This window comes from Macaca thibetana, chromosome 6 (genome assembly GCF_024542745.1).
Source record: "Macaca thibetana thibetana isolate TM-01 chromosome 6, ASM2454274v1, whole genome shotgun sequence".
Lineage (NCBI taxonomy): Eukaryota > Metazoa > Chordata > Mammalia > Primates > Cercopithecidae > Macaca > Macaca thibetana.
In genome coordinates, this window is record NC_065583.1 from 22452669 (window position 1) to 22480586 (window position 27918).

General features: G+C 36.3%; 1 protein-coding gene across 4 annotated transcripts in view; it reads left to right on the forward strand.

The window, feature by feature from the left end:
• The window catches only part of RNF145 (ring finger protein 145), a 51443-nt gene that overhangs the window by 6455 nt on the left and 17070 nt on the right, over window positions 1-27918 (forward strand). For all 4 annotated transcript variants that reach the window (XM_050794786.1, XM_050794785.1, XM_050794783.1 and 1 more), the window contains exons 3-5: window positions 9228-9336; window positions 21083-21174; window positions 26215-26450. In XM_050794786.1, coding sequence (XP_050650743.1) covers window positions 9228-9336; window positions 21083-21174; window positions 26215-26450 — 437 coding nt within the window. The remainder of the gene's footprint in view (window positions 1-9227; window positions 9337-21082; window positions 21175-26214; window positions 26451-27918) is intronic.

The window sequence follows — 27918 nt, forward strand, 5'->3', positions numbered from 1 at the left end:
AAATACTTTTAGAGACATTTGGACCCTTCTAGTTTGTCCTTGTTTTGGAGTTTGGTAGTAATTCAGTGTTCAGTTAAATGAAATGTGGGAAATGATACTATAATATTTTGTTCCATAAAAAAATCCTTCTGGAACTGTAATTTTTTTTTTTTTTTTTGCTTGAATCCCGTTTCAAGAAAAATGGAACTATCATTGATACCCTGTGGGGTTAATGGTAAAAATAATTATGAGAGATTAAAGAAATTAAAGTCAAGAAATACAAGCATGAAACAGATAAAATTTATGTAGAATAAAAGTCATGATCCTTCCTTTTTAAGTTAAGTTTTGGTTTATCTGTAATGTGTATAGCAATGTATTTTATTAATGTTGTGATTGCAGAGTTCCAGACATAGTTTGAATGGTACTATAGTGGTTTTGCTAATATTTTATTATTAGAGTTGCCCATCACAACGTATATCTTTTATAAAGTCATGAAGAGTTGTCTTGTCTTTCTGAGATTTATTATTTATTTATTTATTTATTTTTGAGATGGAGTCTCGCTGTGTCGCCTAGGCTGGAGTGCAGTGATGCGATTTCGGCTCACTGCAAGCTCCAGCTCCCGGGTTCACGCCATTCTCCTGCCTCAGCCTCCCAAGTAGCTGGGACTATAGGCGCCCGCCGCCACGCCTGGCTAATTTTTTGTGTTTTTAAGAGAGACAGGGTTTCACCGTGTTAGCCAGGATGGTCTTGATCTCCTGACCTCGTGATCCACCCGCCTCGTCACTGGGATTACAGGTGTGAGCAACCGCGCCCGGCTCTCTGAGATTTATTTTTATCTATAAAAGGACTTTCTGGGTTCTAAAACAGCCCTGAGAATGTTGCCCTTACATCCTTAAGAGATAAGCTGTTGTGGAAAGAAATATGATGTAGTAGAAAAGACGGTGCACTAGAAACAAAACATTTCAGTTCAGTAAACTCATCTTTTGTGAATGGCACTACCTTGGGAAAGTCTCTGAAATGAGAAACTTACTTTATGTTGCAAAACACTATAATTCTCAGCCTTTTATGAAAGGCTTTGTATGTTAGCCAATTTATGGAAAGTAATTCCGGTCAGTTGTAGAACAATTGGGTTCTTGGCTTAGCTTTTTAGCTTAATCAGCAAAGTCATACATACTGTGGTTTTAAAAATGTGCTTATATATTATTTCTGAATAGGTTGAACTATTTATTATAAAAACAGCTGCTTGATAATCAGAAATATTAATTTTAGAAATTGAATGTGTTCTAGTACAATTGAAGTTCATAATCTGGTTTATAATTTTGGAAACTCAGTTGAGCCATCTTAAATACACTTACTCCATACCAAAGTAGAGTAAGCTCAGTGGTTGCATGAACAGATATTTTCAGCTTAAACAATTTTTTGGTTGGCGTTACCTTTGTCAAAATATTACATAGTGTTTATATAATGCTGCTGTTTACAGAATTTCACCCTCAAATACAAATCAAATTTCACCTTAATAAAATAGATAATGTATTTATATTCAGAAATCAAAAAGCATAAAAAGTATTTAATGAAAAGTATCTCCCTTCCATCTCTTGTTACTCATTCGTTGATTTCTCACTCTGAACGCTGCGTAGCTTTTATTTCCTTCTGTATAATTCTAGAGATATTTTTATGTATATATAAGTAAATATAAAAAATATATGTTTCCCCCCTTTTTATACAGATGTTAGCATGGTATACATGGTTTTGAATCGTGGTTTTTGTTTGTTTGTGGTGTATGTGGAGCCATAACTACTGCTTTTAGATATTTATGAAATAGAATCTTGTGCTCTTTTCTTATGATGGCAGTCTGCCGGATCTTAAAGACTCTGAGTAAATGTTGAGGCCTCATTTCTCCTCTTCCCAATTGCGTTTTACATTGGCATAGTATCCTCATATGGATATACCATAATTTATTGAACTAATTACTCCATTGGTGGACATTTTAGATAGCCTGCCTTCTGCTATTTTGTACAGTGTTGTGCTAAATAACTTTGTATAACTATAATTTCAACATGTACAAATATAACCTGGGGCTAAGTTATTAGAAGTGAAGTTGCTGGGTTAAAGAGTACAGTGGTCCCTCAGTATATGCTGGAGATTGGTTCCAGGATGCCCACGTATACCAAAATCTGCGCATACTCAGGTCCCTCGATTGACCTGGTAAAACTATGTATGCAGAAGCTTGGCCCTCTGTATATGTGGGTTTTGCATGTTGCAAATACTGTATTTTCCATAAGAGTTTGATTGAAAAAAATCTACGTTTAAGTGAACCCTCACAGTTCCAACCTATGTTGTTCAAGGGTTAACTTATATATATTTGTAGTGTTGACAGATAGTACTTTCCATAGGGTTTTACTATTTTGTATCTCCAAAAACAGTGGTTGAGAGTGCCTACAATCCTATATTCTTATCAAAACAGCCTGTTACCACACATATTTTGGCTACTCCAGTAGGTGGAAAAATTGATTTTTTTAACTCAATGTGGTTTTAGTTTGCATTTCTATTATGAATGAATTGAACATACACATATTTAAGAAGCCTGTATTTTCTCTTCTGAGAGTTGTCAGTGTATATCCCCTGCCCACTTTTCTGTGAGGTTTTTTTTTTTTTTTTTTTTTTTTTTACCAATTTGTGGGAATTTGGTATACATTAGGGAAATTAATCCTTTGTTATAAGTTGAAAATAGTTTTTCCAGTTTCAACTCAGTGATTTTGTTTATTTTTTTGACATTTAGAAGGTTTTTTGTGACTGAATTTATCATTTTTTCCTTAAACTTTAGTATTTTGAGTCAGTTAGAAAAGCCTTCTTTATTCTTGAGTTTATAACGAGTTCTGTTGTGTTTTATCTTACTACTTTTGTGGTTTTATTTTTACATTTCAATCTTTGCTTCATTTATCTGTATGAATAGTGTGTTATAGGTATAATTTTATTTTTTCTAGATAACCACACAGTAGTCTTCACCTATTTGTTTAGTCCATTTTTTTCTTATTATATACTGAATTCTCCTATATTTTGTTTCATTTTTCAACTTCTCTTCCTTTAGTCTGCCTGCCTGTTAGTGAACCATTAACATGCTGTCTTGTTTGTTGAAGGTTTAGATTATATTTTACTGTCTGTTAGGGTTAGTCCCTTCAGTTCCTCCTCTGAGCTTTTTTTTTACGGTTAGTTTTCTATGTGAATTGTCTAGGTCTCATTCCAAAAACAAAGCAACCCATTTGATTTTTTTTATTGAGATTGCATTATTACTGATTTTGGGGGCAGGTGGGGAGGGTGGGCTCTTGCTGTGTTGCCCAGGCTGGCCTGGAACTCCTGGGCTCAAGTGATCCTCTTGCCGCAGCCTCCTCAGTAGCTGTGACTACAGCTGTGTGGCACTGCACCTGGCTGCATTATTTTAAATTTTTACGTTAGGGTGAAGAGATAGCTTAAGGATTCTAGGTCTTTTCTATGCAAGAACATAGAAAGCCTTACTATGTTTAAGATTTCTTTTGAGTACTTCTGGAGTGTTTTAAAGATTTTTCATATATGTCTTAGACATCTATTGTTTCTAGGTATTTTATCTTTTTTATTGCTATTGTAAGTGGAAGTTTTTCCTTCTATATCTTCTAATTGTTTGTAATTAAGGAGCTTAAAAATTAAGGTAGGGAGCAATAAAGTTTGTATGTAATGGAATGTAATTGTGTCTTCAAACTTAGAAGGTTTCCAGGGTGGGTTCTGCTGAAAGAGAAGTGACTGTCCACTGTTTTTTGGAGTGTAGAATATGAAAAGAGTAATAGAAGTAATATTGGTAAGGTAGAATAGGACTTTTGTGAAGAGTCCTGAATACATATTGTAGAGATTGTGCTTAATTCTATAGGTCGGGGTGGTTCAGTGGGGATTTTAGAGCAGGTGAGCTGCATTTTAAGATTGATTAGGCAGCGTGTTATAGGATGATGGATTGGGGAGGGGAGAAACTGGAGGTAAGAAGACCAGTTAGGATTTTAGGCAAGAGGTAATGAGAGCCAGAACTGGCAAGGTAGAAATTAGAAAGGAAGAAATGGATGTGAAAATCCTATTGGAACTACCATCACTAAACTCATTAGTGACTTAAAATGTAAAATTCAAGCCTTGTTTATGTCCTCATTCTACAGACTTCTCTGTGTTTACAGATCTGTTTACTACTTCCTCTTTCTTGAAAGTGTTGTTGTTGTTTTTTTTCCTGATTCTTCTCCTAATTCTCTGACCATTGCTTCTGATTCTTTTGATTTGTTTACTTTAGACTTCTCAAGTGTTGATATTGCCCACAATCTGTGTTTAATTTCAATCTTTTGTTGTTTGGGTGACCTTACGTAGTTTGGGCTGCAAATCTCTGTCTCCACTTCACTACTTTTTGACCACTGTAGTCTGGAGTTGATGTTCTTCCTCTCTGATTCCATGGAACCAGTTCACATCTCTACCATAGCAATTACTATGCTGCATTCTGAGGGTCCATATGCTTATCTGTTTTCCCAACTGTTTAATAGATTGTGGGCTCCTTTAAGGTAAGAAGGGGGTTATTATCTCAGTATTCCCAGCACCTAGCTGGTGCCCAGTAATGATTGAATTTTATGTATATGTATGTATGTATGTACGTGACAGGGTCTCACTCTTGCCCAGGTTGGAGTGCAGTGGTGTGATCATGGCTCACTGCAGTCTCAGACTCCTGGGCTCAAGTAACCCTTAGCTGCTGGAGTAGCTAGTACTACAGGCATATACCAAGGTCTCATTACCCAGACTGGTCTCCAACTCCTGGTCTAAAGTGATCCTCCTGCCTCAGCCTCCCAGAGTGCTAGGATTACAGATATTAGCCACTATGCCCAGCCCTGAATGAATGAATTTTGAATTACTTGTTAGACATTTCCACCTAAATAGCCTATGGACATTTCAGCTTGTCAGTCACTGAACTCATCGCCTTTTTCTCACCTCAAAAGTCTTCCTCTTCCTGTGTTTTCCTGTCTTAATAGCAAAGCTGTCTTCTTGATTACCCAAGCTAGAAACATCAGATCTTCACTTCCTTGTTCTCAGCCACTCACCCGTAGATAACCACTAAGACCTATTTAAATATGTATCTCATAGCTGACTGGCAGCTCCATACCCAAAGCCACTGTTATAATCCAGGCTCTCATCTTCCCTCCAGTCCTGCTGTTGTGCTGAACCCCTGTGGACTCCACTGGGGATGACACCAGGTTAAAGAAACTGAAGAAGACACCCAGAGCCAGCAAAACAGACATGGGTTTTTTTTTTTTGCAGGCTTACACATAGGGAAGAGAATCCAGTGGCAGTGGGCTGAACAGAAGAACTGCAACCTCTTGAAAAAGGCATGTAGTGTATATAGCATTTTCACTTAGCACCTTTTCCCTAACAGCCTCCACCTGACAACCTTCATTCAACCCAAAACTCAGAGCCCAATCCCCTATATGGCCAGTGTTCCACAGGATGGACCAGAGGCTCGGATGTTCCTCATAGACAAGGAAGGAATCTCTGGATTGGCCACTCCTGGATTCGCTAGCTTGGACCACACATTTAGGTGCATTTTCCCTACAGGGTCAGTCTCAGTGTATACTTAAGTTACTGCTATCAGGTGTGTTTACCCTACAACTACCATAATGTTTAAATAGCAGAAATTATTAGATTCATCAGTGTTGTTTTAAGCAGGTCATCATTTTTATTTATTTTTTATTTTTTTCTGTTCTCACAGTCTGTTCCCATAGGTCATCATTTCTTTTATTTGTTTATTTATTTAGAGATGGGGTCTCACTGTCACCCAGATTGGAGTGCAGTGGTGCGATCTCAGCTCACTGCAGCATCAACCTTCTGGGCTCATGTGATCCTCCCACCTCAGCCTCCTGAGTAGGTGGGACCATAGGTGTGTGCCACCGCACCTGGCTAATTTTTTGTAGAGACAGGAGTTTGCCGTGTTACCCAGGCTGGTCTCAAACTCCTAAGCTCAAGTGATCCTCCAGCTTTGGCCTCCTGAAGTGCTAGGATTACAGATGTGAGCCAACACATCCAACCCTTATTTTTTATAGAGACAGGGTCATGCTCTGTCACCCAGACTGGCATGCAGTGGTGCAGTCATACCTCACTATAACCTTGAATTCCTGGGCTCAAGTGATCCTCCCACCCCAGCCTCCTGAGTAGCTGGGATTATAGATGTGCACCACTATACCTGGTCTAGGTCATCATTATTAAATACTACTAGTCTTGCTTTTTAATTACAAATTACTGTGTATAATTTTAAAACTAACGGCTTTGTCATTATAAACTTAGTTTGTTATGGATTGTTTGGTTAATGCTGTAGAATAAGTTGTGATCCATATTTGTGTCAGTAGTATTTTTGACTTGTGTTTTTTAAATTGTTAGATTATATATACATTGTAGTTCAGATGGTTCATTCGTACTGCTCTTATAGTTAGTATTCATCATCTCTCAAAGTTTTCTTACACAAATATTTTGTTATCACAGACTTATTTTTCCACTGGAATATGAAAATGGGGTATAGGTGAGCAATGGTGCTTTTGTTGTTTTGATTTCTGTTCTCTTACCTCACCTAAATAGGTATTGAAGAATTTGAGAACCGTTAGCTATGTCTAAACTCTTGATTATTGTATTTAGGCTTTTTATTGAGGCTTTGGCTCTCAGTTCTTTCAGCATCGTCTCCCAATCTTTCTGTTAACATCAAATTCTAATCTAACCTACAGAATTTACTGTCCCCTGAAAATTATGCTTTTATAGTTTTCGTGTTTGCTGTTCTCTTTTTCTAGAATGTTTCCCTTTGTTCTTAGCCTGGTAAAGAACCACTCACCTTTTGAGATCTAATTCAAGCTTAATCACTTAACCATAGCCCTTCTAATGTTCATTTATTATAGCATCAATTTTGTCTAATAATTACTTTTTTCCATGCTTACCTTTTCACTAGATTATTATTCATATTAATTTTGGATCTTCCATGTCTAGGAATGTGAGTGGGTCATATACTTTACACATAATAATGTTGATTGAATGACTGGATAATTGAAGGAATGGATGAAATGAATATGTTTGATCTAGAAGATTTGGCAACTGATTTTATATGAGATATGTAGGAGAAAGAAAAGACAAGACCATTCTGGAAAGGAAAATGACAGTTTTGTTAAAAGAGAGTTTAAGAAGTTTCATGTAATAGATGTTAGAAAATCCTTCAGCTACAATCAATGGAAATGCTTAGTAACTATAATACATATCCTTTAAAATACCTCTAAAGTCATTTGAGATAGGGGTTAACAAAATTGGAGAAATTATTTTAAGAAATAAAGAGCAAATAAAAATACTTACCTCTGGCTTTTGATGGATTGTCCTTGCAGTTAGTACATGTAGGAAATCCTCAGTTCTATCTCTTTAGTCCCAAGCATGCTCATATTTCCTTAGCTTTTGGCATGATTGATTCAGCATGAGAGAGGCAATAGGGGATAAGTAGGAGTACCTGTGCCTTAATAAAGATTTGTAAATTAAGTGGAAGATGGTTATAGAAAAGTAGACTAGATCCAGATTGTGTAAGACCTAGAATGTCAGGTTCATAACTTTGAGAGCAGGAGAATTGTCAGGTAAAAGTGATGATGTTAGGATTATTACCCTGGTAATTAACTGTATCAGGGGTATCCAATCTTTTGGCTTCCCAGACCACATTAGAAAAAGAATTGTCTTGGGCCACACATAAAATATGCTAACACTAATGATAGCTGATGAGCTTAAAATTGCAAAAAAAAAAAAAAAAAAAAAACAAAAAACCCAAAAAACTCATAAGATTTTGAGAAAGTTTATGAATTTGTGTTGGGCTATATTCAAAGCCATCCTGGGCCACATGCAGCCCATGGGCTGCGGATTGGACAAGCTTGAAGTATAGGGTATATGAAAATAGAGACTGAAAGAAGGATGGTAGTATACTGTGCATTGCATAACAGATTAGGATATGGGACATAGAGATTGTAATGGAAGGGTAACACATGAGAGGAATTTATCAAGGAAGGCTCAGCAGGACTTGATAAGAAAGAAAAGATGACTCAGATTTTGAGTCATTTTGAGTTATTTTGTTGAGGGAGGAGGTGGGGAACACAGTTTGTGCTTGTTGAATATGAGAAGATTTAAGTGGAATATATCTCAGGTGTCATGAGATGGGATGTCTACTTAGACTAAGAAATGAGGATGTGTTTTTGCACATATAGTAAGTTGTCAGTAACTGCTGATAACATTTCTAGAAGAGATGCTGATATTTGAAGTTACAGTATGTTGTTTGCACTAGGTACTTTGTATATAGAGGAAAACAGTTGTTTAGGAACCAGATTTCCAGTGTTTATTGGAAACGGTGAAAATAAATGAAGGGGAGAAGTTAGAGGGTAAGAGGAAGTCCATATCACAGAGCCAAAGAGTAACAACGTTTTGATGGTAGTTGCCTGGATATTAGGGATCAAAAATAAGCAGGATGTCTTAGATGTGACAAGTAGGCAATTGTTGACTTCCAACTTTCTTTAGAGCAAAGGAGTTAAGGGGGTTTGTAAAGGGATTGTAGATGGTAAAGTGAAAAATAGATGCTTAGAAAATAGAGGCATTGGATATAGATCTTTTCAAACATTTGATAGTGGAATGAGAAAAATAGTTCATAGGAAAAAAATCGCTATGAAAAGAAGTTTATTATTTTTTCTCAAGATGGGTAAAAGCCATGCATATTTTTTTGAAACAAAGGTAAGGAGTGATGTAAGGGGGAACAACTGAAAGTACAGGAGATAGAGGGTTTTCAGGGGTTGGAGAAATAAGGTCTTGAATCACATGGAAGGGGCAGCCTTGGAAAGAGACATTAAGACACCCAGTTTTTCCTCTGGAACTAGAAAGAAAGAGAGAATTGGCATAAAACAAGTAAGTTGACATCAAGGAAAGGTAGATGATGAAAGGAGTTGTGTTACACATTTGTGTGATGTATTTGATTATTAGGTAGAGAAATCTACAAAAGAAGTGAAAAATACAATATATTTTCAACAACAAAAAATCCATAGTGGTGTCACTATACTAAACTTACTTTGGTAAGTATAATCAGAAACCTCAGAAAGTACTGAAACCTGTTTGGAAAATTACTTATCTCAAGCTCTTTCTTTTATTGTAATTAATTGGGAAACTAAATTAAAATTATATTTTATTTATCTGTCTTTCTGCTACAGGTTATATCTTAAGTGTGGTGCTGCTAACATTGCCCAGGCAGCATCTGGTTCAGCTTTATCTATATTTTTTGACTGCTCTGCTCCTCTATGCTGGACATCAAATTTCCAGGTAAGAATATGACCCCATTTTTGAAATGTATGACTGAATTTAAAGTTTTCTTTCGCCAATAAAATACTTTTCATGAACACTATTAAGTAAAGCTAAGGCTTTGCTAGGTCCAAAACTGGTTTGATGCTCATTTTCTAGATCTTAAACAGGATTAATAGCTGGTTTATGCTGACATTTTATTTCTGCTTTTAAAAACAAGCTTAACATGAAACAAGTTTTAAGGTTATGTTTATAAAGATATCCTTGAACTGGCTGGGCGCGGTGGCTCATGCCTGTAATCCCAGCACTTTGGGAGGCGAGTGGATCACCTGAGGTCAGGAGTTCGGGACCAGCCTGGCCAACATGGTGAAACCTCATCTCTACTAAAAATACAAAAATTAGCCGGGCGTGGTGGCGGTCGCCTGTAATCCCAGCTACTTGGGAGGATATCCTTTAACTTTCCTGTATTGCCTGATAAAAGAATTTCTAAAGGTAGGCTGTAGGAGCATTTTAACAATTACACACTTCATTACTTTAGGAAATCAATTTATGATGTATAAGAATCAGCATAAGATGCAGCCATGTGGAGTGAAGGATTGATATACATTATCTTGTGAGGTTGATTGTATAGCTAAACTTCTGTCTCTTTAGCCATATTGTCTGTGTACCTAAGTCTGCTAGATCTAAATTTTAAGACTTGGGTCTGCCAATGAATATGAGCTTCCTACTTTGGAACAGAATGTTAAAATATAGGTGGACCAAAAGTGACACTGTAAAGTAGTGGGTTGGAGTATATTTTGGAGGTATAATTTCTTTTGAAACTTAAATTTTATAATTTTTGATAGAAAGGTATTTACCATATTAAAATATATTCCCAATTCTAAGAGGAGTGGCCACCTTGCATATAGTATAAGCCATAATAAGAGTCTGAAACAGACTTTGGGGTAGTTGAAATTTAATCTTAGAAGTAGCATTTTTACATTAACTAGAATTACATTGTTGAGTTTTTAAAAACATTAACTTTTTCTGATTATAAAATTAGGCGCTCACTATAGACAATTTTTGGAAAATACAGAAAATGTAAAGGCATTTAATAATCGTCTGAAATTATACCACCCAGAGATAGATGTGTTAATACTCTGGTACTTACAGTTTTTAAAACATTGTTCAATTCTTACCACTTCTGTGGATATGAAAGGATGAGAATAACTAAAATGACTGGGTTTTTTGCCCCTCTTGTTGAAACAGGACCTCCAATTCTCTTTAATGTTTTGTCTAATTATTTCTCAAAGTCCCAGGGTGTTTCCCAGAAGCTTACTCTTCTTGCATTTTCCTCCTTTATTCCTATCTGGTTGATTTTCTCTGCTCAAAATGGTGCCTGGAGGATGGTGTCTTACTCTTGAACTTCTGCCACCATTCTGCCCAGGGTAGGTCCTCTGATGTCAAAGTTGCAAAATCTGGAGCTGGCAGAGTAGTGTTGCATTTCTTGCAATCCTCACAATGTTTAAATCAAGCTGTGTTCCCTTCAAGAATAGAGACAGTGAGATTCCCCATTTTGCGTCACACAAGTATGTCACTGTGTCTTAGACTCCTTCATGAAAATAACTTAGACCTTGTCCTGTAGCATCCCTCTCCATAGAGTCAAACTAGGAGTCCAAGCACCAATACTGACACAGACATGATGCGTTTCTCATCCTAGTACCACCATCCCCCACACTTCACACAGTTTGTTCATTTGACCTTACCCCGATACCTCTGAGTCTCAGCTCAGGCTGAGGATGGAGACATTTTCCCATCTTTTTACAAGATGGGAGTTTCAGAGGTAAAGAAAGGATTTTTCCTGACCATCCTTGTGGCTTTTTTAGCTTTTTAGTTTCAGTTTATGAAAATGACTGTTTCTAATGTTTCAAGTTTATTTTCATTACTAGGAAATTAAAGCTTAATTTAAATAATGGAATTTTATTTTATTTATTTTTATTTTTATTTTATCTGGGCTCACTACAACCTCTGCCTCCCAGGTTCAAGTGTTTTTCCTGCCTCAGCCTCTTGAGTAGCTGGGACTACAGGCATATGCCACCACGCCCAGCTAACTTTTTGTATTTTTAGTAGAGATGGGGTTTCACCATGTTGGCCAGGCTGGTCTCGAACTCCTGACCTCATGATCTTCCCACCTTGGCCTTCCAAAGTGCTGGGATTACAGGCATGAACCATTGTGTCCAGCCTCAATAATGGGATTTTATTAAATTTTAATAAAATTTTATAGTAGGCAAAAATACTTCCTATTCTTATTTCATTTTGATTTTTTTTATGTTCCTTTGGGATTTACAGATGAAAAAAAGGAAGTAGGCAACCAGCTAGGAAGGGAAAATCCCAGACTTTAACTTGAATCCATGTTTTCACAATCTAGTTCATTCCACTTCGGTAGGCAGCATGGTTAGTGGAAAGGAAAATAAATTTTAGAATCAGACTTGATACAAAATGTTTCCTTACCTAGTAAATATGTTACCTCAGCAAGTTACTTCTTTGAAATTGTAGACTAAGCTTGTCCAACTCCTGGGCTGCATGTGGCCCAGGATGGCTTTGAATACAGCCCAACACAAATTCGTGAACTTCCTTAAAACATTATGAGATTTTTTTTGCCTTTTTTTTTTTTTTTTTTTTTTTTTTTTGCTCATCAGCTATCATCGTGTGTTTTATGTGTGGCCCAAGACAGTTGTTCTTCTTCCAGTTAGGCCCAGGGAAACGGAAAGATTGGATAACCCTTTTGTAGACAATGCCATCGTAGGGAGTTTGTTTTGGTATTAAATGAATGAATTTCAAGATATGGCATATTTTAGTATTTTCCTCTTAGTGTAATTTATACTATATGATAGTATCTCACAAAAGGCTAGCAAAGATGTGCTATCCTTGAATTATTCATAACGCATCAGTTAATAAATACCAAGGTTTGAACATGTAACATTTGTAAGACATGAGGTTGAAGGTTTTAGTTTTAAAAAAATAATGGTTCAGATTTCTGTGGAGCTTCATAAGCAAGTATCTTTTTTTTTTTTTTTTTTTTTTTTTGAGATGTTTCTCACTGTGTCACCAAGGTCATAGTGGAGTGGTGCAGTCATTGTTCACTGTAGCCTTGAACTCAAGCACTTCTCCCACTGCAGCCTCTTGAATAGCTGGGACTACAGGTGTATGCCACCATGCCTAGCTAATTAAAAAAATATTTTTTTTTGTAGAGATAGGGTTCTTGCTATGTTGCCCAGGCTGGTCTTGAACTCCTGCCCTCACATATCCTCCTGCCTCAGCCTCCCAAAGCTTTGGGATTACAGGTATGAGTCATTGTGCCTGGCCCCAGGTTTTTTTTTTTTTTAATAACAACTTTATTTAGATATTCACATACCTGATTAAAGTATATAACTCAAGGGCCTTGCATGGTGGCTCACACCTGTAATCCCAGCAGTTTGGAAGGCCAAGGCAGGTGGATTGCTTGAGCTCAAAAGTTGGAGACCAGTTTGGACAACATGGTGAAACCCCTTCTATACAAAAAATTAGCTGGGTGTGGTGGCACGCACTTTTAGTCCCAGCTACTTGGGAGGCTGAGGTGGAGGATCGATTGAGCCTGGGAAGTTGAGGCTACAGTGAGCTGGGATTGTGCCACTGCACTCCAGCCTGGTGACAGAACAAGACCCTGTTTCAGAAAATACATATGTATACAGCTCAGTGGTTTGTAGTACATTCACAGAGTTGTGCAAAACATCATCAAAATTGATTTTAGATCTTCATCACCCCAGAAAGAAATGTCATACCCATTAGCAGTCATTCTCTATTTCCCACCACCTTCCCTGCCCCCAGCCCTTGGCAACTGTCAGTCTATTGTCTGTCTTTTTTTATTGACCTGTTCTGGATATTTTATATGCACTGAATTTCACTTAGCATGTCTTCAAGGTTCATCCATGTTGTAGCATGTGTTGGTACTTATTTTCTTTTTCTGTCAATATTCCGTTGTACAGATATATGCCATATTTTGTTTATACATCCAATTATCCATTGATGGACACTTGAATTGTTTCTATGTTTTAGCTATTGTGAATAATGTTACGACCGTTCATGTACAGGTTTTTGTGTAGATAAATGTTTTTGATTTCCTTGTACAAATACCTCGGGGCGGAATCGCTGAATTGTGTGGTGCCTATATTTAACCTTTTGAGAAACTGCCGGACTGTTAAAATGGCTGCAGTGTTTCACATTTCTACCAGCGGTGTATGAGGCTTCCAATTTCCCTACATTCTTGCCAGCACCCTTTGTTGTCCTTTTTAGTGGAGCCATTACAGTGAGTGTGAAGAGATATTTCAGTGTGCTTTAGATTTGCATTTCCCTGATGGCTAATGAAGTTGAACATTTTTACATGTGTTCATTGACCATGTGTAAATATTGGAAAAATGTTTATTCACATCCTTTGTTCAGTATTTAATTGGGTTGTCTTTTTCTTACTAAGTTGTAGGAATTCTTTATATATTCTAGATACAAGTCCCTTATCAGTCTATGATTTGCAAATATATACAAGTCCCTTATCAGATCTATGATTTGCAAATATATGCAGGTCCCTTATCAGATCTATGATTTGCAAATATATACAAGTCCCTTATCAGATCTATGATTTGCAAATATATACAAGTCCCTTATCAGATCTATGATTGGCAAATATATTCTTCCATTCACTGCAGTCTACTTATATCAAGGCATAGTTTATTATGCTCCTGAGAAGGAGAATCAGCACTTATAATAATTTTAACAATTAATTTGGTACTTAAAAAACTGGCTATATCCAGCCTCATTGGAAACAAGAAAAACAAATTTAAAAACTAGCTTATAGAGAAAGACATTTGCAAATATTAATTTTCTTGAAATTTTCAAATTTCATAAACTTTTGAAAAGTTGGGTTTCTGTTTTTCCTTACATGTGTATTTACATAATGAGGCTGATTATCTGGAAATGACTAAAAACTTGTTTAGAATATGTCTATAGAATGGATATAGCTTGCAGTTTGGAAGAATTAAATGTCAGAAGATTCATCGGCTCAGTCAGTGTCATATGAATATTTAATATTAATATGCTAATTGAACTTATTAACTAACTTACTAAACTAAATGTCAGTTTAAATTTTTTAAAATTACTGAACTCTGCCTTGCATTTTGAGGGATGTAGCGAATGTATTTTTCTAGTACTAATCCCAATAGAAAATTGAGACTATCCAGAACTAAGGGGGAAAAAAAGAAAAACCATACACTGATATTACCACTCCTGTGAGAGTGTGGTCATTCTTGTGAGGGTGTGGGGTCACATCTACAGATGGATGTTTTTTCCAAACTCCAGTATTCTTTTTTTTTTTTTAGAAGGAGTCTTTCTCTCTCACCCAGGCTGGAGTGCAGTGGCACAATCTCGGCTCACGGCTCACTGCAAGCTCTGCCTCCTGGGTTCACACCATTCTCCTGCCTCAGCCTCCCAAGTAGCTGGGACTACAGGTGCCTGCCACCACACCTGGCTAATTTTTTATATATATTTTTTAGTAGAGACGGAGTTTCACTGTGTTAACCAGGATGGTCTCTGTCTCCTGACCTCGTGATCCGCCCACCTTGGCCTCCCAAAGTGCTGGGATTACAGGCATGAGCCATCATGCCCGGCCCAGTATTCTTAAATTCCTTGTTTTATTGTTAGATTTATGAACCAACATGTTGGATTTGTGTGTCTACGACTTGAATTAAGAGCCCAGTAGAACTGGCTTTCAAAAGAAGAAAGTAATACTGTTTTTATTCTGGCTCTTGGGTGTGTAAGTATGGTTTCAAATGTAAAAACTTCCCCAAGAGTGGCTTAGGCGTAAAATATGGATAATTAGCTCTCCATTTTATGATGACTTGCATAATTTAAAATTGTAGATGGGGGCTGCTGTTTCTCAGGGATATCAGAATTTTGGGCAGGGTGTGCATTGCTATGGAGGCTGTCCTGTGCATTATAGGTTGTTGACAACACTCTACCCACTAGATCCCAGTGACACTCTCTTCCCAGCAAATATGACAACCAAAAAGTGTCCCTAGACATTGTCACATGCTGCCTCTGAGGAACAAAACTGTCCTCAGTTAAAAACTACTATAGATAGGCCAGGCACGGTGGCACACGCCTGTAATCCCAGCACTTTGGGAGGCTAAGGCGGGTGGATCACAAGGTCAGGCGTTCGAGACCAGCCTGACCAACATAGTGAAACCCGGTCTCTACTAAAATTACAAAAAATTAGCCGGGCGTCGTGGCAGGCACCTGTAGTCCCAGCTACTCGGGAGGCTGAGGCAGGAGAATCGCTTGAACCTGGAAGGCAGAGGTTGCAGTGAGCTGAGATCATGCCATTGCACTCCAGCCCAGGTGACAGTGTTAGACTGTCTCAAAAAAAAAAAAAAAACCACAAAACTAGGTAAATTGTTTTTTGTTTGTTTTTTGAGACAGAGTTTTGCTCTTGTTGCCCAGGCTGGAATGCAATGGTGTGATCTCGGCTCACTGCTACCTCCACCTCCCGGGTTCAAGTGATTCTCCTGCCTTAGCCTCCCAAGTAGCTGGCATTACAGGTGCCCGCGACCACACCTGGCTAATTTTTTGTATTTTTAGTAGAGATGGGTTTCAGCATGTTGGCCAGGCTGTTCTTTAACTCCTGACCTCGGGTGATCCGCCCACCTTGGCCTCCCGAAGTGCTGGGATTACAGGCATGAGCTACCACGCCCAACTTGTTTTTGTTTTTGTTTTGAGACTAGTCTTGCTCTGTTGCCCAGGCTGGAGTGCAATGGCGCAATCTTGGCTTACTGCAACCTCCACCTCCAGGGCTCAAGTGATTCTCCTGCCTCAACCTCCCAAGTAGCTTGGAATGTTAAAATGAGTATTACCATTTATATTCTAAACTTAATTTTGACAGGAATAAAAGTGATCAGTTTCGCTGTTTAACATGTTTTCTTCTTTTGAACGTTATCAGATGCAGGCACTAAATATCTTGGAGGCTAGAAAGAAGCTAAAGAAAGGGTGTCAACAGTTTAAATAAACTCTGGGTAAATGAATTATTCAACTGCTAGCGCAGTGCTGAGGATATAGTAGGTATGTTTGTGTGTGTGTATGTGTGTTTAGTAGGCATATAAGGAAGTACAGGTATTTGAACATCTGAGATTTCTTGTATCAAGTGGTGCTTGTTGCCCATATTGCAAAAGATAACTTGGCACACCTTTGTTTTATGTGAAAATAGATTAGGTTTCTTTGGAATTAACGTTGTTTGAAAGCTTTAAGTAAATAGCCAGAATGTACAAGTTGTTCCTAGGTTGTCCAGTGTGTGAGTCAGATTGCTGAATAGACTGTTGTGAAAAGGTCTTTAATTAGCTGAAATGGTAAGCTACTAGGTTTTGTGGTTGGTACCCATTTATTTTTTTGTAACATGTATACTTCTCTATATAAGCAAGAATTTTTCTAATGGCAAGCTCTGAGACCCTTTTCTTTTTCTTTCTTTCTTTCTTTCTTTTTTTTTTTTTTTGAGACAGTGTCTCACTCTGACCCAGGCTGGAGTGCAGTTGTGCAGTCTTGGCTCACTGCAGCCCTTGCCCCCAACAGGCCCACACAATTGTCCCACCTCAGCCTCCCAAGTAGCCGGGACTATAGGCACCACCACGCCCAGCTAAGTTTTGCTTTTTTTTTGTAGAGACAGAGTTTCGCCATGTTGTCCAGGCTGCTCTTGAACTTCTGGGCTCGAGTGAGCTGCCTGCCTCGGCCTCCCAAAGTGCTGGAATTGCAGGCTTGAGCTACCGTGCCTGGAGGCCCTTTTCATAGATTTTGTACATTCCTTGTGGCCCCAATTTGAGTTAAAGGAGAGGAGGCTATTATACAGGACTAGGGAAGTAGATTTTTCAGAGATTTTTTTAGTTTATTACTGTGTTGGGGTGATTATCAGCCTTCCACAAATGAAAAAACATTTAAGAAGGAAAATATTTTATTCTGTTATAAGTAGATTGGCAGGAATTCTTGTTTCTGAAGGTCTTAAAACATTCTACCATTTAAGTCTTCTGAAATGAAAAATTGTAATGCTTCTCTTGAGTAGCTCACTTGAGTCTTAAGAGAATCATAAGATGTTGTTAAAAGTTAGAATTTTATGACTCTTGCCTTGAACTAATTTTTCACCTAAAATGACTCATGGAGTTTTGGATAATTCCCACTTTGGATCTTTCGTATTTAGGCTTACTGTCTTGTTTTTCTTATGTTGTGAATGAACATCCCTGTTGGGACTGAGTCACCAAGAATTCTCAATGCCAGCATGAGATACCTGGAAGTTGTGCATAAGTTAGATGTAGAGATTTTTGTTAACACTGATTCTTATTTCAGTTCTTCTCTACAGTTTGGGATGGGATGCCCAGATCCTCCTTTTAGAAGTGACAGATCCGTAGTGGTTGTGTGGCATACTAGGTAGTTTAGCTGTCACCAAAACCATTGCCTTGACTCTGGCATGCTAAGCTGAGCTGGCCTGAAGAGAGAGTCTGCAGGCTTTCTAGGCCTGGCTGTTTTTACTGAGGTGGGGCTTTTTGATGCATCAGGCAAATGGAGGATTTTGGAGGACTGTATTGAAAGAGAGGAATTGAGCAAAGGGGAAAGGTTCTAAGGGGCCTAGGGACGATATTAATTTTGAGGCTATGATGAATGATACAAAGACTCAAGTTGAACAGGAATGTGGGGGGCAGTACAGTATTGGAGAGCTAATCCTAGGATCCTAGAGAAGGACAAAGTAAGAGCAAGTGGGAGGAAACTGCTTAACATCAGGGCTGTCATTGTGGCCTAAAGGTTGATTATTTATTCTTCTGGAATGCAGACCTCCCTTAGTGTCCTATAATCACAGCAAATCGCAAAGTAATGAGTATAGAGAAAGTAAAAAGAATTAAAAAGAAAATAATGGAAAGGATTAGAAAGTTGAGAGAAGGCTTAAAAAACAAAGGAATGAAATATAGGGTTGGATAAATGAAAAGGAAATAGTTACATTAAAAACTTTTATAATAACCATATGAAATAGGAGAGGTAAAATAAGTAGTATTTAAAATAAAAAAGTAAAAGGCACATAGAAATATTATTAGTTTATTGAAAAAGTTAGAACCTAGAAATAGAGAATAAAATATGTAATTTTTAAATATGCTGTGAATTTAAAATCTTTTTATGTATCAATAAAAAAGACTAAAATCCTCACAGCATTCTGTATTTTTCTTACAGCACTGATTATCATCATAATTAAATAATTATAGGACTAAGTATTTATCTCCCCTCCCTGTTTGTAAGTTGCATGCTAGTATGGACTGTGCAGTATTAGCAGAGTCTAGCAGAGTACTAGCACTTATGTATTCAGTAATTTCTTTTTGAGTTAAAAAGAAACAGAGAATGTTAGTTATCCCTAGAAATTTTGTTGTGTGAAATTAGAATTTAAGGTAAGAAACTAAAGAAAGATAAAGAAGTTTTTAAAAAGAGGATAAACTAACGTAGGCTATGAAATAATGCAGAACAGTTAACAAATGTCTCAGCAATCAGAAATGCTAGCGTGATGTTTAGTTTGCTGAGCTTTATTATAAAATACTAATAATATGTGACAAAACCAAACAGTGGAAAGAAAACATGGTAGGGACCTCAAGTCTTCTCTTTTCTTGTCCCTCACACAGAGATACTTGGGACTGAGGCCCTTCTGGGGCACTTTGTGGCTTTCTCCTTGGGGATAGTGCACTTGGAGCTGATTTATCTCCCTTTTCTAAAATTCGTATAACATAAATTTAATCATTTTAAAGTGAGCAGTTCAGTGGCATACAGTGCATTCATAATGTTGTGCAGCTGTCACCTTTATCTAATTCTAAAACATTTTCGTCACCCCCAAACAAGACTCAGTACTCATTAAGCAATTACTCTCATCTCCCCTTCTCCCCAGCCCCTGGCAACTACCAATCTGTGTTTTGTCTGTATGGATTTTCCTGGCCCCTGTTTAAACTATATCCATTGGAGAGAGAGATGCTCTGACCAAAAAGAAATTATTGGGCTTTAAAGGTCTGGCTAGTACTGACACTCAGAGTTAAAATCTCTTTTAGGTATAAATTTGTTTTTCAAATAGCATTTTTAAATACTTTGTATTAATAGTGTTTATATATGCATTTTATTCTAATTTCATAATTTTAATTTTTTAGTTTTCTATTCTAACTATATAATTCCATTGATGGTTACCTATAGTAATCAGATATTTATGTGTTATTTGTATTTGTGCCTTTCTACATGAAAACAAGGTTACTTAATATTGCACAGTTGACATTTTGGACTGGATAATGTTTTGTTCTAGGGGCTAGCCTTTTCACTGAGGAATATTTAGCAGCATCTTTGGCCTTTACCCACTAAGTGCTAGTAATACCTCTCCCCCATTGTGACAACCAAAAATGTTTCCAGACGTAGAATATCCCCTCAGGGGCAAAATTGCCCCTTGGTTGACAACCACTGCATTAAAATAATTCTTGAGAATTTGGCTTTCTCTTTCAGTAGAAAGAGACAATACATTATGTGTTAGAAACTGTCATCTAAGAGCGATAAAGGAGAATTGCTAGATCACTCATATAACTTAGTCATACATTTTTATAATCTCAGAAACTGTTTTAATTCTTTTTAAAATTTTAGTTTTAAGTTTTGATTCTTTTTTGGGAATACCCTTCTGGCTGATTGTGTAAGGGTCTTTCCTTGTTTGGCTATGCAGTGCTAAAGGAATTCCACTTGATTGCCTAATGGGAAGTCATTTCATGGAAAAAGTAAATATAGCCATATGAGTTTGTTTGGAAATACTTGAAATGTTCTCTTTTAAATACAATGAATAAAACATTAAAAGTTGAAAAAAGAGGGAAGAATGTTTTTACACAAACTTCCCTTCTTTGATGCCAGAAATACTTTAGACAAACTGTCTTCCAGTAGTACCATTTAACTTACTGATAATAAATTAAATTCTCCCTGGTTGTGCTTCCCGCTTGTTTTCTGAATGTGTAAAGGCTCTTTGGTTATTACTTAAAGCTTACTATTTCTCAGTAGTCACAGGTTAATTGAGTTGAATTTTAAAAGGAGTATTTTGTTCGATCTAAAATTTGCTTCAAAGTAGTGCTCGCTTCGGCAGCACATATAAAATTTGCTTCAAAGTAAATATGTAGCCTAATTAAATATTATAATTATCATCTTAGATTTCATATAGAGTTGATAATTTTTAAGGATTATACTGCTATCCCCCAGTTTTCTAACTAGTTTGTGGTTCTAGTTGGGACTAATAAAATATAATTGGGGCCAAAACTCTGAGGGAAATAAGATGAGGGTGGGATGTTGGTGGTGGAAGATAGCCAGAAAAGGAGATATTTAGTGTCATATCACTAGATATCATTGGTTAGTGTAGTAGAGTTGAGAGAGATCACCTCTCAATTGGGTTTTTACTGGGCATAAAGTATTTTATAAGGTCATGAGAAGAAAGAAAATTTCATAATGTGGAACTTTGGCAGCTTTCTCTGCATGGTAACATTCCATTTCAATAAGTTATGTCTGTTTCTAATGCACAGAAAACAGATGAAGGCCGTTTATATATAATTCTTCATACCTAAATTTTTCCTTAGACATGGAAAAGGGGTATCAGTAACATAATATACTTTTATAAGCATATTGTGATTCTGCTTGGAATGTATTTCATATACACATTCTTATCAATTTTCTTATTTAGGGACTATGTTCGGAGTGAACTGGAGTTTGCCTATGAGGGACCAATGTATTTAGAACCTCTGTCTATGAATCGGTTTACCACAGCCTTAATAGGTAAGTATTATAAAAGAATTAAAGTGTAGGTAGGAACCGGCCAGTCTTACTAACTTACAAAATTCGTGCATACTCATTTTTTTAAAAAATGGAATTCTCAAAAGTGATTCATGGTGACTTTTTCCACATATAACCATTGTTCAGTGGTTTTTTTTAGGTCTTCTTTTCCCCATGTATAGGTTATGTATTTATAGTCATATTGTACATAGCACATAGTCGCTTGCGCTTTTTATAAGGGTTTTTTTAAGTATTTGAGAAGATTAATTTTTAAATAGAGCTAATTATTACTTTGAAAGATTAAAATGAAACATGTAATATCTTAAATTTACTTATTGCTGTTGAAAGCCATGACCTTATTGTCAAAAATAAATGTCTGGAAACATCAAGAACTTGAGATGTGATTGAAATATTCAGATAGTAGAATGTTAAAAATAGAAGTGTTGGCTAAGGCCTGAAAACAGTATAGATACAATTTAACGTGAAGTACCGGAGCCCTGCTACCAGAGTGTACCATGCCAAAATGCAAAAACGGAAGTGAGAGCAAACCTGTTTTGTGACTTTGAAACTCACCCATGTAGAAGGTGTTAAATGGCCTAATATTAGAGATTAGAGGAGGGTTTCTTCAGAGAGAACTCTTTTTTTCTGAAATACTTCCCCAGCCCTTTACACTAGAGGATTCAGTGGGGGACCATTTAGGGAGTTATGTGTCTTGTGTAGTGAAGGGGGGAATGCTGTGGACTGGGGTCTGAGTTACCGTGGAACATTTTTTTTGTGTGTTACACTTTTATTTTTATTTTCTTACATTAAAAAACATTTTTAAATTGATTTCTGGGGAACACATGGTGTTTGGTTACATGGATACGTTCTTTAGCAGTAATTTCTGAGATTTTGGTGCATCCATCACCTGAGCAGTGTACACTGTACCCAATGTACAATCTTTTATCCTTCACCCACCTCTCACCTTTCCAGGAGGCCAGAAGTCCACTGTATCATTCTTGTGCCTTTTCAGCCTGCAAAATCTAAAACTATGTTGTCCAAAACTAGCCACATGTGGCTGGTAAGCACTTGCCATGTGGTGAATTGAGATTAAGGTGTGCTGTACGTGTAAAGCACATACTCAGTTTTGAAGACTTGCCACAAGCCAGGTTAACTTTTAATATGTCTTGTTAACTTTTAATATAGATTGAATGTCTATATGATGGTGTTTAGGATATGTTAGGTTATGTAAAATATATTGTTGATTTCACTTGTTTCTTTTTACTTTTTGAAATGACACTAATAGAAAATTTAAAATTATATATGAGGCTCACATTATAATTCTAATCTGATATAAAGGACTAGCAATAGGCTAGTTGCTTGTTGAGTGTTTTGACTGTGGAGTGAAAATGCCTTATAGGGTTTTCCTGTATCTTCTGATATAGGAAATTGTGGAGCAAACAATGTAAGTTTTTTGTGAACTAGACAAGGGCCCCGAAAGTCTGTGTAGGATTTTCTTAGGTCCTGTTCAAGCAGGCCTTTTAGGGGGATGAGAAGTCCTCAACAGGGATTGACCTTCCAGATTCCCAGGAGCTGAGAAAAGAGCCAAAAATGGCCAGTGGAGGGTATACACCAAGCACCAAGGGTACTGCTGCAGGTGAGAGAGCAACAGTGATAGGAACAGTTTCAGAACAACCCATAAAAGTGTCCAGGGGAAAATGAATCGGTTTTAGATACCTCAAGTCTAGGAAGCACCAGTACCAGTACCAACCATATTGTTGTAAGAGTCCAGTTAAGTAGGAACCTGCCTACTTCCCTCCCTCTCCTTCTTCCCTACCCGCTTCAGTCCTGGGTGAGTCAGAGGAAGAAGTGCTAGGTCAAAAAAGAGACAGAAGCCAGCTACAGGCTTTCCACTTCCTCTCCCAATTGCAGGTTTTCTATCTTAAAGCATGAAGGTCAAAATTAATGCTTTCCCTAGAATGCCTGAACTCTAGAGTAAGGGATAAGTCCCAACTTTAAATGTGTTTGAAAGTTTCGGTTATTATTAAATTGAGACAGTAACCTAAGCTAGAGTTATGGGACTTGCCTTGGATTTTATCTAGGGGCAGGAAAACCACTAATCTTCACAGAGTGGATTTTAAAAGACAGCAGAGGACAAAAATAATGTTGCTTTATAACTATGTCGTTATGAGTTGGCATATTTATTAATGGTAACATTCAATAATGAACATATTTGCTAAGTTAGAAAGCTTGTAACGTTTTATTTTATGATGGATATACTTGTATTATAAATATGAAGCATATTTCTTAAAACTCTTCTTATCAGTGGCCATGGTCTTCTGTTTACTTAGCTAAGATTCAACTTTCCGAAGTCCATAAACTATTAAGGAGCATGTTTTCTTCCAACTTTGATTTTAAAATAATTTTTTAGTGTTTTTCTTCATTTTAATAACAAACTTTTTTGAAAATAGGTAATTTTAATATGCCATGATTTCCTAGGGTTGCAAACTTCTTGGAGATATTTCTAATAGTGGAATCCTGACATCTAAAGAGTACATTGGGACTTTGGTTTATTCAGAGTTAAAAGTTGAAATAGGCAAATCAGAAGACAAACAACTTGTTCTTTTGGAACTTTAGGGGAGATTCCACTAACAACATATGACTCCTTCATTCTTCTACCTCAGCAGGAGTAGTCTTCTCTTAAATATGCCATATGAGTCATATTCTTCTATGAAAGAAGATAAAGGAAGCCTGTAACCCCAGCACTGAGCGCCACATGTGCTGGCATAGACTTAAGGGAATTTTCAGAGCTTAGAGGAAGTTTACATTGTGCTCAACAAGGACATTTAAGTTTCATAACTGTAAACACAGTGGAAGCCAGATCATTTGGTGGCCTCTTGTTTTCTATATAATTAGGAGCTTTTCTCTTCTTTATGCCTTTATGATTGTTTTTCACATTACTTTAGTATCAGTTTTTTAAAGGCCAAAATTAATGCTTTGTGAGATAAAATACCGTATGTGTTTTATGACATAGTAGATTGTTATAAGTGTTTGGTCTTATGTAAAAATGGTTGACATTTTTGTATTTTTCTAACACAGATTGAATTTTCCTTATTCAAAATGCTTGGGACCAGAAATGTTTTGGATTTCTGATTTTTTTAGATTTTGGAATATCTGCTTTATACTACTGTTTGGAAATCCTTAATCCCAAAATCTGAAATCCAAAATGCTCCAATGAGCATTTTCTTGGAGCATCATGTTAGATTTTAGGGCATTACGGATTTTAGATTTTGGGACTAGGAATATTCAACATGTGTGTGGATAGAATACAAACAAGTCGCAAATTTTCATTTTGGTTTTCATTGACAAGAAGTGAGAAAATATGACTAATGATTCTAAATTAATCTGGAAAATTCCATAATCTCCAAGAAATTCTGAAAGAAGCAATGAGAGAGGATTTGTCCAATCAGTATGATGGAACAGGGTGGTACCATCATTAGAATAGATCACTGAAAGCAAAAAGTAATAAGTTCTTATACAGACCTAAATATGTAAAAGATTTTGGAGTATACTACAGTGACATTTCAAATTAATGAGAAAGGAGTGGATGAGTCCAGTAGCCAGTTTTGAGATAACCAACTAAACATGTACAAAAAACAAACTTAGATCTTTATTTTCTTATTCCACAGTAAATCAAATGTATTAATTTTTAAGTTAAAATTAAAAATTAGCTAAAAATTACTAAAAGAAAATACAGCTATTTGTATAATCTTGAGTGGGGTAGCCATGTAATAAACTATGGCACTAAAGGTGGGTACAATTAAGAAAAAAAATGGTTTGACTATTTTCAATACATACTTTTATGAGAGAATAAAGTTATTAAAAATATTAAGACAAGGGGCATATTAGAAAAATGCAATCATGTGACTAAGGATTAATATTTCGATCAAGCAGTAAGATATGTATTCTAGTAGAAAAATGGGCAAAGAATGTGAACATTTCACCAAATAATTGCAAATGATTGCACATGTTTTTATATACTTATTGATAATGTTCAGTGCTGCTAGTAACCAACAAAATGCCAATTATAAAAATTTAAGAAATATTCCCTGTTCTTCCCTTCTCTAAATTATACTCACTATGGCAAGTTAATAGAAGAATGGCCACATTATACACTGGTAAATTGTTGCTGGAGGGCAGTCTGACAGTGTGTCAAAGTCTTTAAAATTTTTTTTTTTTTTGATTCAGTAATTACTAGCCTAAGAGAATATTAGGAAATGTGTTCCAGGTAGTTTATACAAGGATGTCATAATGTAAAAGCTTATTCATATAAAGTATTTTATAATTCTGGAATATTTGGAAAAGGCTAAATGCAAATATCATGTCACATACATTCAATGTAACCCAGGGTGTTCTCAGGGGCTACCTTTGGGTTGTGGGATTGTAAGAGACTGAGAGTTTTCTTTCCCATTTTGTTTCTCTGTTTCTGAGTTTAATACAATGATCATGTGTAATTCCCAGTGAGAAGAATTTGTTTAGTTTTTAGTTTTAACTTATGATTTAGTTATTTGGGGAGGTTTACATGGTCCTCCAAAAATAAAGATTAAAAAATTCTCAGAACAAATATTGTTACAGTATGATCTTGAACAAGTGATTGTATCTTGGATTTTATGCTTTCACCTATAGACCAGAACAGTTACATATTGAGTACCTTAGGAAAAGAAGCTGTGTATAAACAGTAGCAACTGAATTGTCACAATACTGAACTAGACATTGTTTAAAGTTTTCTTCGTATTATACATGCCATCACAGACAACCAGTGGAGATTTATGTTGCTCTTTCCAGATCAGCCCTAAGGAATTAGCATTCAAAATTCACAGAACATGTGAATATGTAATTATAGTCAGATAGAGTTAAAGTTTGATTTAAAATATTATCTACAAGATTTTAGTTAGACTTCTTCAAAAGTTGTGTTACTATCCTTATCAACAGTGTTTTTTGGTTGTTTTTATTTTGTGGATGCCAAATGCTCAAAATTTAAATGTATTCTGTTCCCCATTTTAGGTCAGTTGGTGGTGTGTACTTTATGCTCCTGTGTCATGAAAACAAAGCAGATTTGGCTCTTTTCAGCTCACATGCTTCCTCTGCTAGCACGACTCTGCCTTGTTCCTTTGGAGACAATTGTTATCATCAATAAATTTGCTATGATTTTTACTGGATTGGAAGTTCTCTATTTTCTTGGGTCTAATCTTTTGGTACCTTATAACCTTGCTAAATCTGCATACAGAGAATTGGTTCAGGTAAGACTGACAACCACAAACATGTAGATAAAATTCTACATAAATGTTAAGTACATTAAAGTTATAGTTCATTTTTAGTTCACAGTTATGGTACCAGTCATTTTTACAGTTTCAAAACAGCAGCTATTTTCAGCTCAATTAGGAGCATCTGAAAGATTGTTGAAGTGGTTCTCTTAAAGCAGATTTATCTGAGATCATACCCTGATGCTGCTGTTCCCTAGCTGTGTAACCTTGTGATAATTGCTTTACTTTCTGTAAAACGGAGCTAATAATGAAAGCTGTGTTTTCCTCATAGGGTTCTGTGAGATTTAAATGAGTTTAGTACCAGACAGTGTTCCATATGTGTTAGCTATTGTAATGAAGACAAAAATAATAAAGAATTGAATACCTATAAGTCAAATCCTGCTTTTTCCTTCTGATTATAGTCCTACTGTGACTACAGTTTCTTCCCTTTGTGCCTAATTGAAAAAGAAAAGTTAAATAGTTCGGGGTTATAATATGATAGATTTCATTTAGATATAGTACTTGAACTGACTTTGCCAACATAACATGCTTTTTATAAAAGTTTCTCCCCTACTTTTTTCAGCCTTTGCTCTAAGGTAAATTACTCGCAGATACAAACAATACACATTTGGGAAATAAATATTTCTCTTTGGTTTAATTGATAGTTTGTAGTATAAAAAGTAGATTTTAACCTGACTTGGTATAAAAAGAGAGTGTTAAAATGTCACTGTCTTCCACCTCTGGACTGTGTCCTTAAGGTACAGGAAGCTCTCAGATAGAACAAACTGATACAGCTAAGTGAGGTATTCTCTTATGGCCCCAGGGGCAGATCTTTGAGAATACTTTCTCTAAGCTTTTGGCCTTAGCCTGATTCTATCTTCATCTTACACAGTGATTAACTTGGACAGTTTTCCCAGGAGTAGATCTTCCAGAAACGAGATTATTTCTACTGTCAGTGAAGAGCGGCTTCGTGGGGAAGCAGGACAGGAGGGGTTATAGTTGTATTCAGGGTAAGAATGACAAATTTAAGATACATATTTTTCTTTCAGTTCAGTCTTATGAGGGTTATCTTAGTTTGTAATAAATAATGAATATTCAGTAAATATTTATTGAATATTAAATATTTATTGAATAACCTCAGCCTTCATTTTTTAATGTCATATTTAGTTGGTTGCCATAAGATTCATACATCAACTAGATGTAGCTGTTGGAAATACAGGTTATAAAATGTGTGACCAGGAAAGAATTAGATAAGCAAGAAATAGTGGTCTGTTTCTTGAATGGAGAGGAAGAAAAGTATTCTCTGCGTCTTAGTGATCAGTCTGCCTGATAATAATTTTGCAGCTAGTTGGGCAGTTTCCTTTTTCTTTTAATCTTTTCTCACTGGGGAAAATAGAAGTTAATAGACTGGGTTGTAGAAAAAGCTTTTGATTTACTGATGAAAGAATTTTAAATTTAGAATAAT